At 43.2% G+C, this 15757-nt stretch overlaps 1 protein-coding gene across 1 annotated transcript in view; it reads right to left on the bottom strand.

The window, feature by feature from the left end:
- Positions 1 to 15757, bottom strand: part of MGAM (maltase-glucoamylase) — a 64626-nt gene that overhangs the window by 6388 nt on the left and 42481 nt on the right. Inside the window, exons 31-42 of the mRNA XM_054564580.1 lie at positions 15164 to 15292; positions 14785 to 14895; positions 14447 to 14509; positions 12965 to 13099; positions 12432 to 12519; positions 11520 to 11658; positions 10558 to 10691; positions 10396 to 10430; positions 10193 to 10309; positions 6100 to 6248; positions 5658 to 5742; positions 4746 to 4802 (exon numbers count right to left, since the gene is read on the bottom strand). Coding sequence (XP_054420555.1) covers positions 4746 to 4802; positions 5658 to 5742; positions 6100 to 6248; positions 10193 to 10309; positions 10396 to 10430; positions 10558 to 10691; positions 11520 to 11658; positions 12432 to 12519; positions 12965 to 13099; positions 14447 to 14509; positions 14785 to 14895; positions 15164 to 15292 — 1242 coding nt within the window. The remainder of the gene's footprint in view (positions 1 to 4745; positions 4803 to 5657; positions 5743 to 6099; positions 6249 to 10192; positions 10310 to 10395; positions 10431 to 10557; positions 10692 to 11519; positions 11659 to 12431; positions 12520 to 12964; positions 13100 to 14446; positions 14510 to 14784; positions 14896 to 15163; positions 15293 to 15757) is intronic.

The following is a 15757-nucleotide window of genomic DNA, read 5'->3' as shown; positions in this document are numbered from 1 at the left end:
AATGTCTCCAGACATTGTCGATGTCTCCCCATAGTCAAAACTCTCCCATTGGAAAACAACTTTTTTAGAGGTAAGGAGCAAAGCTACCATAACACTCCTTTACTTTTGTCTCCTGATGTTCCTTTTATACAGACTCAACCTGTCTGAAAGTGTAGGGGGAGGCAGCGGAAGGAAGCCATGTGACTGGGGACACATTCGCTGGGGCGGGCCTGCCTCAGGACTCCAGTCTATAGGGCTCGATAGAAATTCCAGCCCCATGGCTCTGGGAACGAACCTTCAGTTGACTCACTGATATCATGGAAGAGTTGGATTACGTGCTCTCAAATGACATTTCACGCCAATATCTTACGAAGACTGCCCATTTTCCTCCATTGACTATCCTATCTTCAACTGAAACTCAATGTGCATACAATTGTCAAAGTTATCCCAGAGGCATTTCCATTTTCCTTCACATTACGGTTAAATATGATATGCTTTTTAACCTCATGATTTCATTTCCAATCCCTCATGAGTCACAAGTTTTACTTCCCCTAACTAGTCTCTGACCAGCCTAGCTTAACTAATTTCTGTTAAAATATCCATAAAGATAAGACTATAGGATAAAAGACAAAAGCAGCATTATTAAAGTAAGAAAAAACAGGCTACCATGCCTCAGTGAGAGAAGTTTCCATCAACAACACAGTCACTGATTACAACTGAGAAGCACTGTTTCAGAAAACCCAAGTAGGTCCTACGCTGTAAACAAACCAAAAAATGTCCACAAATAAAGTAGTAAAAACTTTGACCCATACACATTGTCTGCTTTCCCTCTTATCCCTGTAGAAATAAAGTCTACACATTATAGGGTCTGACACAAAGGCCCCTTTTTTATTACAAAGTCATAAGCATGTAATTCTGTAACATAACAATATCACACTCAAGCGCACCATATGACATTTTAGATGAAATGTTCAAATTAAGAGTATTAATTACTACACCCATATTATGACCCTACCAACCACACTCAAGCAGGTGTTACTTCTACCGGATCCTGCACAGTGCCCACTATGACAGAAGTGGGGAGCAGTAGGAACACTTCACAGTGTGCTCAATCCCATCGGTGCCGCTGAGGCAAGCACGGAACTCTACAAGGAGCTATAAACTGATGGTGCAGCTTGTTTAGAGGGCCAGAGAGTCAGGGCTGATGAAGATTCAGCCTTAGTCCCACAGAGCCACTTGCGTTAAATGAGGCCCTTCACCCTGTCCTGCATCAAGGCACCTGCCGCCTCATAAAACAAGTGGGGCCCACAGGCCAAGCAGTAAGGGATGGCTGGTTGCTTCTGGTAGGCAGAGCATAAGAGAGGCAATGTGGGCACGGAAGTTCACAGCCACCGAGGCAGCTGTGCTATGTGGAGTCAGGATCCCCGAGAAATGGGAACCAGCGCGGTAGGAGTGTTACTTACACTTTTGCCCCATTCTTTGCTTAGGTTCCACTGGACAAGCAGCAAAGAAATTGTGCAAAAGTGGTGGCTAAAAACCTAAGTAGGGCTTTCTTATTTTTCTTCTCCTGCTTCCCATCTATGCCTTTTGGTTCTGCCTTCCGGGCAATTTCCTAGATGGAATTTATGATTTCTTTTTAAACAAAATTTTAAATATCTGCATCATGCCTTTAATTTCCAACAATTGTTTTATGAGTATACCAGTTTATGGCATGATTCATTATTTTAAGTATAATATCAGTTTATCTCTGAGGATATGAATTCTCTAGTTAACTTTTCAATAAGATAGGTACAGAAAAGGACACAAATCACAAGTATATGGTGCAATAAAATTTTACCAAGTGAACACACCCATGAAATCACCACCTAGCTCAAGGAAGGAGTGCTACCCGAATTCCAGAAGGCTATCTCATAATAAGCACCATTCCAAAGGTAGCTGATTTCTATCACTTGTTCCTGTTTTTGAAATTACATTTGATAAATGGAATTCTATGTTCTTTACTCTCTTGTATAGGGCTATTTGTGCTCAATATTATGTTTATCATTTTTATTTATGTAGCAATAGTTCATTATTTTCATTGCTCTAAAGCATTCAGTTTGAAAAACAGAACATGATCTATTTGCCCATTTTACTGTTGATGGACATTTGGTTTTTTTCCATTCTTTTGCTATTTTACAAATAATGCTGCTATTAAACAGTCTTGGATACCTCTTTTGGTGAAAATATATACATTCTAGGAACAAATATATTATAATTATCATTTCTTCTCAGACACATGTGTATAATATGTTAATATGATATATGATGTATAATAATATAACATGTCATAGTATATATATATTACACACGGTGAATATAAATCCTAGTACAAGTTTACTTTATTTTCTGGATTGACAAAATTGCTTTATGTCCTCTAGAAGAATATCTAAAAATAACAATAAAAAACATTGCTGAAAAGGATGAGGGAACATTGGTCTATCACTCCTTGAATTGTACTAGAAGTTTGCAATCATTAAAAATGTTCCACACTGACAGAGTAACAATTAATGAATTAATAAATCAAAAATAGAAATGAGAGCATTCTCTCAGACAAGTTCTAGCATATATAAGAACAGCATAGTATAACAGAGGTTAGCAAACAAAAATATTGGAAAAATTGACAATTTGAGAGGGGAAAAATGTCATATCTTATTTACTAAGTGAATTCACTAAACGAATTCTAGGGACTTAAAACATTAATTCAATTATATAAAAGTCAAAATCTCTATCTAAAATCATAAGCAATTGAAAAACAAATGTCAAAGTACAAATATGACAAAGTGTTATTAACTTAAATATGTAAATATAATTTAAAATCAGTAGGAACAGCTTAAATATCTTCATAAGAAAATAGCAAAAGGATAGGAAGGTCACAGAAGTACAAATGGCCTGTCAAAGATAATTGCAAATCAAATCAATGGTGAACATTAGAAATTCCATTGCCTTTAAGAGTCAAACAAAGATGAGCACAAAAAAATAAAATCTAATCATCAAAACTGACAACGATTTAGGGAGATAAACGCTCCTATCAAGTGCAGATGGGAATGTAAGTTGTTTCTGGAATTTTGCCTATTTAAATTAAGAATTCTTATATTAAGCATCTTCTCTGGCTAGAAATTTAAGCCACCACTGGGCAATGGTGGTGGGGGAGGACATGCTAGGCTATGTTCTCTTGAACAGGCAAGAAGGAAATTTAGACTAACTTCCCGTTTGGTTGAATGGAAGAGAGACATTTAGGCTAACTCTAGAAACAGGAATTATATGAACTATACGTAACCTCCCTCTTCCTGCCTCACGGAAGCATGCAGCTACCTGTGCGACAATGGGGAAACCTGGTTCAGGAACAAGATCTGCTTGAATCCTTCGCTGCAGGTGAAGAGACTGTCTCCATTCTTATTTACCAAGTCCAAGCATTTTCCGTGCTTTTGCCAATATCTATGAAATCTGCTTCCTCTTCATCTTTTAAAGTGTTACATGAGATTGAGTACCTTTTATTGGTACTTCTATAAATTGTCAGTGGATTGGGTGCACAACAGTAAGTCATATTACTAGTTTCGCCTAATCCCACCGCAGTTCCCTGGGCGGAAGGGGGCCGGAGCACGCTCTGCGTGTTGTCGCCCCGCTGCCTCCTTTCTGCCATGTTTCCATTCCTCTGCCTTGTTCTCCTCAGAAAAGTTAGCAGAGGAGGCCTGGCTAAGGGAGAGGAAACGCTCCCTGGGACTCTTCCTCAAGAACACTGCCCTCACCTGGAGAACAGTACGATGCTAACTGAAACATCTGTGAGAGAGAAAAAGGCAAGAACCATGGGATTTCACTCCTACGTTGAATATAAAACTAAATGTAACAAATAAACAAGACAAACAAACAAAAAGTCACAGACACAGATAACAAACCATATTGTGATTATGAGAAGGAGGGGGGTCCCGGCAGTTAGTAAAGGGTAAAGGGGGTCAATTATCTGCATGGGGAAGATTTGACTTTGGGTGGTGGGCGCACAATGCAATGTACAATTATAGAATTGTACACTTGAAGCCTATATAATTTTATTAACCAGTGTCACCCCGATAAATTTAATAATTAAAAAATAATTCTCAGAAGCTGCTTCAGAAGACCCTATTTTCCCAGATGAGTTCCTGGGGCTCAGACAGGCACAGAAATGTTCCCCAACACAGCATTTCTCGGTGCACTGGCCTCGCCCCGGGGCCCGACGACGGGGCCCAGAGCTCTCTGTGCACTTTACACGGCGTCTAAGACCTGGCTCCTCCCAGGGAATTAGGTTTAGCAGCTCCTCTTTGTGCATCTGTGCTGTGGAAGGAGATGCGAGATACAAAGAGAGAAGACGACCTCTATCCTTATGAACGGACAGCCTAGCAGGGGAGAATTAGACAAAAACTATAGTTTCCAGCACAGTTTCCAGCACTTCCTAGTGTTACCATTATACACCATTGTGAATGGTGCTGGTACAAGGAAGGATAAAAATGAACATGTAAAGAACATGCGTGGAAGCCAGGCAGTAAGTGAGATGCGTTATGTGTTATTCACAATTCTGTGAGGGAGGGGGTTTACCGGGACTTGGAGGTGAGAAAGGGAGGCTACAAGGTTAAAGGTGATTGTTCAAGAGCGACCTCGGGGGGTCACAGAGCCACGACGAGAGCAGAGGCCTGCCGAGCCAAAAGCCCGACATGCTCCCACTTTCCGGGGTCGTATAAACCATTGGAGAAACTTACCGTGTAATAGTCATACCAGCGGGCTCGAGGGAAGTATGCGGTGACATTTCTGGCATTCTAAAATTAAACACAAACAAGTCATGGGCAGCAGGCGCAGGCCTCTCAGGGAGAGCACCTACCTGATGACTCTTGACCCTCACGCTTCCCCTCTCTAGAGGTCAGGGCTGTGGGAACAGCTGTTCTCTGGCCCTGCTTCAAACAGGGGAGACTGGCCGGCCACAAACTGGTGCCTTTTGTAAAGTCCTTTGAGATCCGGGACTTTGGGGAAAAATTACCATTTGCTTATAAACTTAACCCACACACCCTCTCTAAAGAAGCAAGAAGGATGGGTCTGGGGTGGAAGAAAGTTTGGTAGATCTTATCTTGCCAGTACTTCAGAGATTGTGATTATTTCAGTAAATTTTAGGGAAGATGCAATTAACTGCTGTTTTCATCAGAAGCCTAGTCATCAACAGAAAAAGTAGAGATGTCTCTAGCTGCCTGAAGACTTCCTATTGAGGAAGGGAAGGGCTGGCCCCCAACAACAAATTAGACACCTTGTCACAAGCAATGTTTACGAAGAGTTCTGTGTTAATGGCGCCAGAGGACTGTAATGGATCTTTGCAGTACTGCCCCACCCAACCCATGCTCCCTATTTCAGTTAATGCAGAAATTATTACATCTTCAAACACATCATAAGGTTTTTCCCTTCTTGACTGTCCTATGAGTTGCAATCTGTGAGGATGATTTTAAAGATGAGGGAGCTGAGGACTAGAGCACCTAAGCGTGGGCTTCATCTCAGAGGGAGAGGAAGGGACAGACGTCGAATGAGGCGCCACATCTCTGCACCCCCGCCAGTAAGGCCTCTCTCCTGGCCCCCTTCGCCAGGCTCCCGTAACTGGGATCCCTGCTCAGCAGAGGCCTCAGACTCACAGGCTCCAGGACAGGGCTGACCAGGAAGGCTGGGCCCAGCAGGAACTGACTGTCTATATCCCAGGTCACTCGGTCAGACACAAACCTGCAAAGGCAAACCAAGGGACCACAATCAGGACTCCATCGGGGCCCCAGGCTAAGGCCTTGAAGAAACTCCTTAAGCTCAGACCCAGGTCCGAAACCCAGCTTCTCTAATGTAAATTACTTTCTCTACCTTAACCAGAGAGGCATCCATTTTCTACCTGTCACATTCTTTAAACTCCAGGCATGATTGGATTTAGACAGGTTCTTGCCTATGAATACCTCCAGGTTTTTGAACCATGGCACAGCCTAAATGCAGGAATGGCCTTTGTCCCTCAACTCTACCCCTGGAATGCGTTGCGACCTGAGCTTCTTATACGATGGGTAGGTCCTCACTTGCCCAGTTTAGCAAGACACTCACTCATGGAGAAGAGGCCGCACAACAGTACTGCCCTGCGTGTGGGCCAGGTGCATCAGGGTGTAGAGATACGGCAGGAGGGCATATCTGGTCTGCAGGACACTCTTGGAGATGTTCACAAATGTGTCGTCCCAGGACACAGGGTCTTGCCTCTACAGGAGAAAAAGAGGAGGTTTAGAGCTCACCATAGGAGGCCTGGGGGGCTTGAGGCCCCACGGTTCCAAATGAAAGTCACATGTGGCTAAATCAAAGAGGATTGTAGATGAGACTTAGAAATATTCTTAATAGACTGAAACCAGTCACTGAAGCTCTCCCAGGGCAGCTGGAAAAATTTTCCCACAAGACATTTTTGTGGGGATCTATTTGGTACAACACTGCCTAAGTGAAAAGAATACTCCAAAGAACACGGAACAAGATGGTTCATTGAAAAATAGGGGTCTTTTTATGTACCTATTGGCCATTTGTGCATCTTCTTTGGGAAAACGTCTCTTCCATTCCAGTGCCCATTTTTTAATCAGATTGTTTGGGTTTCCCTATGGTTGAGGTGTAGGAGTGTCTGGCATATTAGATATTAACCCCTTATCAGATATATGTTTTGCAAATACATATTTCATAGGTTGCCTTTTCATTTGTTTTTAATTGTTTCTTTGGCTGTGCAACAGCTTTGAAGTTTGATATCATCTCATTTATTTATTTTTGTTTTTGTTGCTTGTGCCTTTGGTATCCTATCAAAAAAAAATCATTTTCAAGATGAATGGCAAGAAACTTTTTCCCTCTGTTTTCTTCTGGGAGTTTTATGGGTTTCAAGATTTTTATGATTAAGTCATTAATCCATTCTGAGTTAATTTTGTGAATGATAAGATAGGGAACCAATTTCATTCTTCTACGTGTTTTCCAAACACCATTTATTGAAGAGACTAACCTCTCCTACTGAGTGTTCTTGGCTCCCTGTCAAATATCAGTTGTCCGATTACACAAAAACTTATTTCTGGGCTTTCAATCTGTTTCATTGATCTGTATTCCTATTTCTATGCCAATATGATACTATTTTGATTACTATAGCTTTGTGAATGTAGTTTGATATCAGGAAGCATGGTGTCTCAGATTTGTTCTTCTTCCTCCAGATTGCTTTGGCTATTAGGGGTCATTTTCATTCCACAAGAATTTTAGGATTTTTTTTTTCTTATACCTGTGAAAAATCCCATTGGAATTTTGCTAGTGATTGTATTGAATACATAGATGGTTTGGAGTAGTACAGACATTTTAGGAATATTAATTATTCTGACCCATGAACATGGGGGCTCTTTTTGTTTGTATCTTCTTCAACTTCTTTCTTTAGTACCTTCTAGTTTTCAGGACACAGATCTTTAACCTCCTTGGTTAAGTTTATTCTTAAGTATTTCATTATTTTTTGATGCTATCATGAATGAGAATGATGACTTTATTTCTTTTCATGTATTTCATTGTTAATGTATAGAAATGAAACATTTCCGTATGTTGATTTTTGTATCCTGCAACTTTACTGAATTTATTGACTAGTTTTAATAGTATTTTTGGTAACATATTTAGGTTGTTCTATACATAAAATCATATAAACTGTAAGCAGAGACAATTTACTTCTTCCTTTTTAACTTGAATGACTTTTATTTCTTTTTCTCATCTGATTGTTCTGGCTAGAATTTCCAGTTCTATGTTGAATGAGAGCAGTGAAGGTGGGAACCCTTGTCCTGTTCACGATCTTCTAGAAAAAGCTTTCAAACTTTCACTGTTGAATATGATGTGTGAGCTGTGGGCTTGTTTTACGTGGCCTTCATTATGTTGAAGTACATTTCTTCTATTCCCAATTTGTTGAGCTTTTATCATGAAAGATGTATTTTGTCAAATGTTTTTTTTTCTGCACCTATTAAGACAATCATATGATTTTTACCTTTCATTCTATTAACGTGGTATATCACATTTATTGATTTGTGTCTGTTGAACCATCCTTACATCCCAAGGTAAAACCCAACTTGATCATGTTGTATGACTCTTTCAATGTGCTGTTGAATTCGGTGTGCTAATATTTTGTTGAGAGTTTCTGGATCTATATTCACCAAGGATGTTGGCCTGTAGTTTTCTTCTATTGCAGTGTCTTTACTGGCTTTAATATCAAGGTAATTCTGGTCCTGTAAAATGTGCTTGGGAGTGTTCAATCCTCTTCAATTTTTTGGAAGAGTTTGAAAAACATTGGCGTTAATTCTTCTTCAAATGTTTGATAGAACTCTCCGGGGAACCCATCTGGAGTTTCTTTGGTAGGAGATTTTTTTTATTACTGATTCAATTCCCTTACTCATTATTGGTCTTTTCAGATTTTCTATTTCTTCATGATTCAGCCTTGGAAAGTTGCATGTTTCTAGGAATGTATGCATTTCTTCTAGGTTGTCCAAATTATTAGCATATAATTAATTATTTATAGTAGTCCCTTATGATCCTTGGTATTTCTCTGGTATCAGTTATAATGGCTCCTTTTTCATTTGTAATTTTATTTATTTGAGACCTCTCTCTTTTTCCTTTAGAAAGTCCAGCCAATGGTTTGTCAGTTTTGTTTCTTTTCAAACAAATAGCTCTTAGTTTTACTGCTCTTTTCTATTGCATTTATTTCTGTTCTAATCTTTGTTATTTCTTCTGCTAACTTAGTTCTTCTTTTTATACTTACTTGAAGTGTAAAGTTAGGTTGTTTATTTGAGATCTTTTTTCCTTAATGTAGAAGTTTATTACAATACACTTTCTTCTTAGAACTACATTGCTACATCGCATAAGTTTTAGTATGTGTTTTTCCATTTTCATTTGTTCAAAATATTTTTTTATTTATCTCTTTATTTCTCTTTTGACCTGTTGGCTGTTTAACTTGTGCATATTTGTCAATTTTCCAGTTTTCCTTCTGCTATTGATTTCTAGTTTCCAAAGAATACATACAAATGACCAATAGGTACACGAAAAGATGCCAAACATCAGTAATAGTCAAGATAACACAAATCGAAACCACAATGAACTATCACCTCACACCTGTTAGAATGGCTATTATCAAAAAGTCAAAAGAAAATACATGTTGGTGAGCATGTGCAGAAAAAGGAACACTTGGGCACTGTTGATGGGAATTTAAATTGGTACGGCCACTGTGGAAAAGTATGGAAGTTCTTTAAAAAGTTAAAGCTAGAACAACCATATGACCCAACTATTGCACTATGGGCATATATTCAAAAGAAATGAAATTTGCCTCTTGAAGAGATATCGGCACTTCCATGTTCAATGCAACCCTATTTGCCGTAGCCGAGACAGGGGAACGACCTAAATGCCCGCTGATGTGTGAGTAGACAAAGAAGGTATGGTGTGTGCACAGCAGAATACTATTCAACCACAAAAGAGAAGGGAATCCTGCTATTTACAGCAACGTGGATGGATCTTTATAGCATCACGCTAAGCGAAATAAATCAAACACAGAAAGACAACCACTGTATGCTAATACTTATCTAAAATATAGTAATCTAAAAGGGACTATTAAAAAGTAGAATTCGTAGAAACAGAGTGGAATGGTGGTAATCAGAGGCTGGGTATTGGGAGAAATAGGGAAATGTCAAAGGATAAAAACTTCCTGCTATAAAATAACTACAGGATGGGACAAAAGTAGATTTACAGTTGTTCGTATGGAAAACAACACAATAATTAATAAGTAATACTACAAGAATAAACTCTGTGTTTTGTGTACTCACAACAGTAAACCTACTTGCGCCCCACCCTGCATGTTCCAGGGACGTAACATAGAGCACGGTGAATATAGTTAACAACCTGTGCTGTATATTTGGAAGTTGCTAAGAGAGTAGATGTTAAGTTAAATGCCCTCATTACAAAAAAAGAAATGGTAATTATCTGAAGTGATGAAGGTGTTAACTAACGCAACAGTGGTAATCATTTCACAATATATAAGTATATCACAAAGAAAAAAAAAGAGAGAGAGAGAGAAAAGAAACATGAGCACTTAACAGTTTTAAAGATGTCCCTAGGGTACATGATCAGCTTCAAATTGGAAGCTGTGTGCCAAGTGACACCCCTGTCCTACCCTCGTCCCGATGGTGTTGTGGTTCCTGGAAAAGGGGTAAAAAGCCCCCAGCTGCATCCAGCGAGCACACATCTCATATTCCGCGTCATTAAAGAATCCACAAATATCTGCTCCTGTCTGAAATCAGATAAGGTAAAATAAGCCTGCTGCTGATTTCTGAACCGTCCTCTTGGGCATTAGGAGGGACCCAGAGGGGCACTTACGTAGGATAAGCCAAAGAGGCTGAACTCCATCATGCCTGCAACGAGAGCCACAGCTGTGTCAGACGCGCCCCTGCTCGCCTGCCTCCCCCAGCTCCTCCGAGCGCCCGTCAGCGGGGACGCCACCCCTCCCCACCAGCACAGGCCCGGGGGTGAGCCACGCACCGATGATAGATTTCTTGAGCTGGTCCCACGCGGCCGTGTTGTCCCCCAGCCAGTGTCCTGCCCAGCGGCCAGACGAGGGGAACGTGGAGCGGGTGATGACGATCCCTCGCTGTCCTGTCACCTCCCGCACAGCTCTGGTTGGAGGGGCACAGGAAGGTGACTGAGATCAGAACAGGGAAGAAGGGCCACAAAGCTCCTCCTCCCAGAACTTCTGCCCCTAGTGCATGGTGACAAAATGCTTCCTGTGATCGAGAGCGCGTGGAAATCTGAGCTAGGACGAGGTCCCCGCTGACCACCCCCAATCATGGCGAGAATAGTAAGTTATACCTTCAGAGTGTTTACAGTGTATTACAAAGAACTTCACCATGTTCTAAACCCACTGCATCACATAAAAACAGTAAGTCATCACCAACTCTTACTGTTTATATACTTAGTACTTAGTTTTGTGTATTTGTGAAGGAAGAAGGTGGGCTCCTTTATAAGGCCTTCCTTAGGATAATTCTTATTACTCACTGACTGAGCTCACAAAATGGGACAATGCTAATTCAGCATAACACCCGTTGGCTATCCAACAAGGATGACAGAGGAAAAAAAATCCCAAGAGAGATAAGTGACTTTTGAAATAAAGGAGCTGTCCAGTCCTCTACCTCCTCTTTTCTTCTTATAACTCATGTGTTACAGTGTCAGCTGCACTGTGTGACAATAGCCTTTGTCATCTTCTTCAGGACAGCTGGACTCTCACTGGCTGGACCAGCCCTTACTTAAATCTGTCCTGGTAATTATGGCCACAGCGCCTGGCTCCGTGCCCCCAAGTATTTGTCTAATAAGTAAGAATTGCTACCTAGTTGAAATGAAAATCTTTTTAACCCCATTGGGAGAGGGGCTGAGAGGAGACGCGGGACAGCTTCCTCAGTCCCTGGCTGTCCCTGCGGCTGTGCCAGGTGGAGGAAGTGACCACTCACTCGTATGTGGGCCTGGTCTGGGACCACCCGTAGAGGCTGTGCACGTCATAGTGCCGCACCCGGGAGCCGTCGGGCAGGATCTGCTCGCCCTCCATGCACAGGGTCTTGCTGCTCAGGCCCCTGTCCCTGGACTCCAGATCTGAGGGGAAAGAGCTAGTGATGGGAAAGCCACCTCTGGCCCTGTTTGTCCCTGCCCTCACTTCAAGGGATCGAACTCAACATCTGCATGGGCCCCTCCCCTTCCCAGAGGCACGGGAATGTGCGCTTCCAACATCAAGTCCCCTGGAGGGCCCTCCAGGAGAAGGCCAAGGCACAGGGAGGAACCCTGTGGGACAGGCTCCGACCCGGGCCTTCAACAGGGCAATCGTGTCCTGTCATTCTTAGCTTAATTCTGGGAAGAAGATATCATTATCCTTTCACAGTTTAAAAAACTGAGATTTGGAAACATCAAGTAATCTGTTGAAGGTCATACAGCTCACAGAGAGAACAATTTCTAGGGCCAAGGTATGAACGAACACAAGTATAACGCCCAAGTCCATCAGCTCTATGACAAGGGGAAACCGCCACTTTCCACCTGCTGGCGGCACAACACACTCTCGTGGAGGAATGAACATAAGCCTGAAGAAGGAAGGAAGGTAGCTGTCGAATCCTTTGGAGACATAACCATTGTTAAGTGTTTTCTGAACAAACTCAAAAAACTCACTCAGTGGGGCTGGTGATTTGCGCACCCAACTGGGTAAAGCGCTTGAAATGTGGTTGTCATGCACCTCCTCACCCCCCACCCCCCAAAACCCCAAAGCACCACTGTGGATGTGCCCTGAGCAGTGAGGACAAGCCCCTGGCTGCTGGGCTCCTGCAGCGGTCACTTCCGCGGCCGTGCCCTTGCCGGCAGAGGAGGCCCAGGGTCCTTACGTGGCATGTAGGGAGGATGGTTCAGAGCGGCGTCCTTGCAGCCTGGAGGCACCGCACCATTCACAAAGCTTGCTGGTTCGTTCATATCCTAGAAATGTCAAACACAGACGTATCGCACTCTTGAAAATAGTCACATGCTGTCAATCAGGGAGGAAGAGGGAATAAACCCTTCCCCACCCAGGAATCATCAAATCCAGCTGGAGTTGACTAGAAAGGTCAATTAAGCCCTACAGAATAACTGGCTAGAGGATTTTTTTTTTTTTTAATTCTTCTTCAGGGTGTGAAGCAAGTTTCAGTTCTAAGACATTCCTAGTAGTCACCTCAGGGTGTTACAACAGGGACTTGGGACAGGGTACAAGGTCTGGGGACTATCAGGCACATCCCCGCCCCACTGGAGGAACTGCCATCTGATACATCCACAGGCTCTCTGGGATGGTTGTCGTCCTCCTCGGTTAAAGGTCAGCGATACACACGCTTGGACGCACAAAGAGAGACACACAGCTATGCACATGTGCACAGACACAAACACTCACAATCCACATGCCATCGAACTTCAAACTCTTCTCGGGATTCCGTGGGTTGGTGTAAAGTTCTTTAATCTCCCTCTTCCACCAGGTGGCAGTTGAATTACGGAAAAAGTCTGGGAAGGCCACAAAAGCTCGGTATTGCTGTAAAAATCAATTATAATTTATTTGTCAAAAACAAGTATATTAGGCAGCAAACAGGCGTGCACTGGGAATTTAACTCATGCACAGCCTTGTACCATATGGTGACAGATCATTGGAACAGAGCCTAAGCAACGTTCTTCGTTTATTCCAAATACAATAGTGCAGGGGTGGGGGGAATTAGCACAAATGAGACGCCTCCTTAGCATTTGGAAAGCAGCCATAGACTGACTTCCTCTCCATATCAGTGTGAATAGTAGCAATCAACACGTGAACTCACTATCTCAGGCACTAGATGCCCAACCCTCAACTTCCTCCTACAATTCCACCAGCCTCCGAGGCAGAGCCTGAGCCAGGGAGGCCTACAGCCTGAAAGGGGCAGACGACTGACGCCTTGTCAACACCTGGAAAGAAGCTTCCAGTGGATCGTCTCCTGTCTCATTCCCACTAGGGAAATGAGAGGCAAGATTGCACCTGCGTGTCAAGTAAATTGGGAGGGCTTGAGGAGGGTACGACTCCCCCTTCCCCTTAATTTCCTCAAATGATAAAACCCAAGTCTTTATTTTAACCTGGAGAGCAGACTCAAGGTATAACTCCTTCATACAGTGTAAGATTTTTGAAAGCAAGGACCTGGTTTTATTATCCCTCTGAGTGATCTCCATATTCCCTGATAGTGCTTAGCTTCGAACCCAACATAAAATAAACCCTCAGTGCCCAACTGTGAATTCACGCCACTTAGTAGCAACAAATATTCACAAATTTCTATGTAGGCCGTGTTGCTTGTTATGGAGCTTTATGGTTCTTTGTATGTCTCAGGAGACGGGTTCTTCTATGTCCATCGGTGCATTTTAAGAGTTAAAAAGCTCCCTAATGCTGGCAGGAAGGGCAGGGAAGCAACAGCAGGAAGACTCGGTTGGGGGAACCCCAGCAGCTCTTATATACAATAGACAACAGGCAACCAGGAACCCACGGGTCTAGATAAAAGGCCAAAAAAAAAAGAAACACGAAGGGAAAAACAGACACAGATCAGCAGACGGGGGTTGAGCTCACAGGGGAGTCGGGGGGGAGTGAGTCACCTCCCCGAGAATCTTGTGAGAGGGAGGCAGGCCAAGGATGCCTCTTTGTTAGAAAACAGAGGTGGACCGACATGGAACCAGAAGAAGAGAATGTTTCGCCAAAAGCAGAGAGCGCCAGCTCAGGCCGGGTGGAAAACATGGGGTGGGGGAGGGCAATGGAGGATTAAAGATTAATAGCAGCCATGTCTGAGTCATTTTGTTTTAAATAAACCCATTGAAAGACAGACCTTCCTGGCAACTCTGACATCACCCCACAACCACAAAGGCCCTTTACCTCCACTTGACTGTCCCAGTCCAGAGAGCTATTTATAACGATGTTAGGAAAATCAGGCCAGACCTGTGGAGAGAGGAATGTTCAAAAGCAACGCAGTGGGTAATTTCTCTCACAGAGCACGTCCTAAGGAGCGATAAACCACGGTCCGACGGGTGCTTACGCTTTGATTTCCATGCAGGATGGATCTAGACTGAAGTGCGTCTCACGACACATAGGTTCACAGATACTGACTGAGAAAATGCTGACCTCAGAGCCCCAGCGGAAAAGGCCAAATGACAACAGGCACAAGCACACACGCAGTGACCCGCCCCAGGGCTGCGCTGGCATGGAGGTCAGACCTTTCCCCAGAGGATGTCTCCACCGTTGGGAGCCTTGATGAAGACGTCGTCCTCCACGCCCCGTGTGAACGCAGGGTAGGGCTGTGTCTCGTTCCCGGAAATGGCTGGGTCCTAAAACCAAGCACAGGTCAGTGAGAAAACCAAAGCCAGAGAATGAGGGGGACAGCAAAAAAAATTCCTCAGAAGGAAGGCACCCCCTGCCACAGTAGGCACCCCCTGAGCTGCAGAGCTTCTGTGAATCCTGGAGAATACACTTTTCTTTGTGACCCTCAACCTCTGTACTTGGGACATGGAAGGAAGCACAGCACCTATAAAGCTTCCTCCACCAAAGCCCATTCGCTCTCCCATGCAGACTCCCCGCATTCACGGTGGTGCTGACCAGGATGAGGATGACGCGCATCCCGTCGGCCTTCATGCGATTGATCAGAGCTGGGAATCCAGCGAACTTGGGGTTGAGGGTGAAGTCCAGCTGCCGCTCCATGTAGTCGATGTCCGAGTACTGCACGTCCTGGGGGCACACAAGGGCACGGAGTGGCTGCTGGTTACGACAGTCCACGTTCCGCAAGAGAACAACTCACCACTAACCCAACTGCGAGTGAATTTCAGATGCGTCTTTCTGATTTTTTCAAATCCCAGTTCTGTCACCTGTTAGGTACTAGGTTCAGGGAAATCTATGTAACGTTCTAATTTTCCTTTGTAAAACAGAAAAAACTAAATTAGCAAAATATCGGATGACAATGCCTATCTGAGCAGGTTTTCGAGGATAAACAGTGGATGAGGAAGTGGCCAATTTAAAGAGGGACTGTGGCTACTTCCCTCAGGAAGCTGCCCTGGTATTAGCGGTTCAAGTTCAAAAGAAATAATGTAATGTAAATTACCCATTACATGGATGGTGACTCTACCAAAAAAACCAAAACAAACCCATCTTGAGGGTTGATGAACACAGCTTTCTTATTAAAAATGAAATAGTGTA

The sequence above is a fragment of the Pteronotus mesoamericanus genome, unplaced genomic scaffold, assembly GCF_021234165.1.
Source record: "Pteronotus mesoamericanus isolate MK-2021 breed Mesoamerican mustached bat unplaced genomic scaffold, CSHL_Meso_final scaffold_85, whole genome shotgun sequence".
NCBI lineage: Eukaryota > Metazoa > Chordata > Mammalia > Chiroptera > Mormoopidae > Pteronotus > Pteronotus mesoamericanus.
Note: the sequence above shows the minus strand (reverse complement) of the source record. Positions and strands in the feature narration are given on the sequence as shown.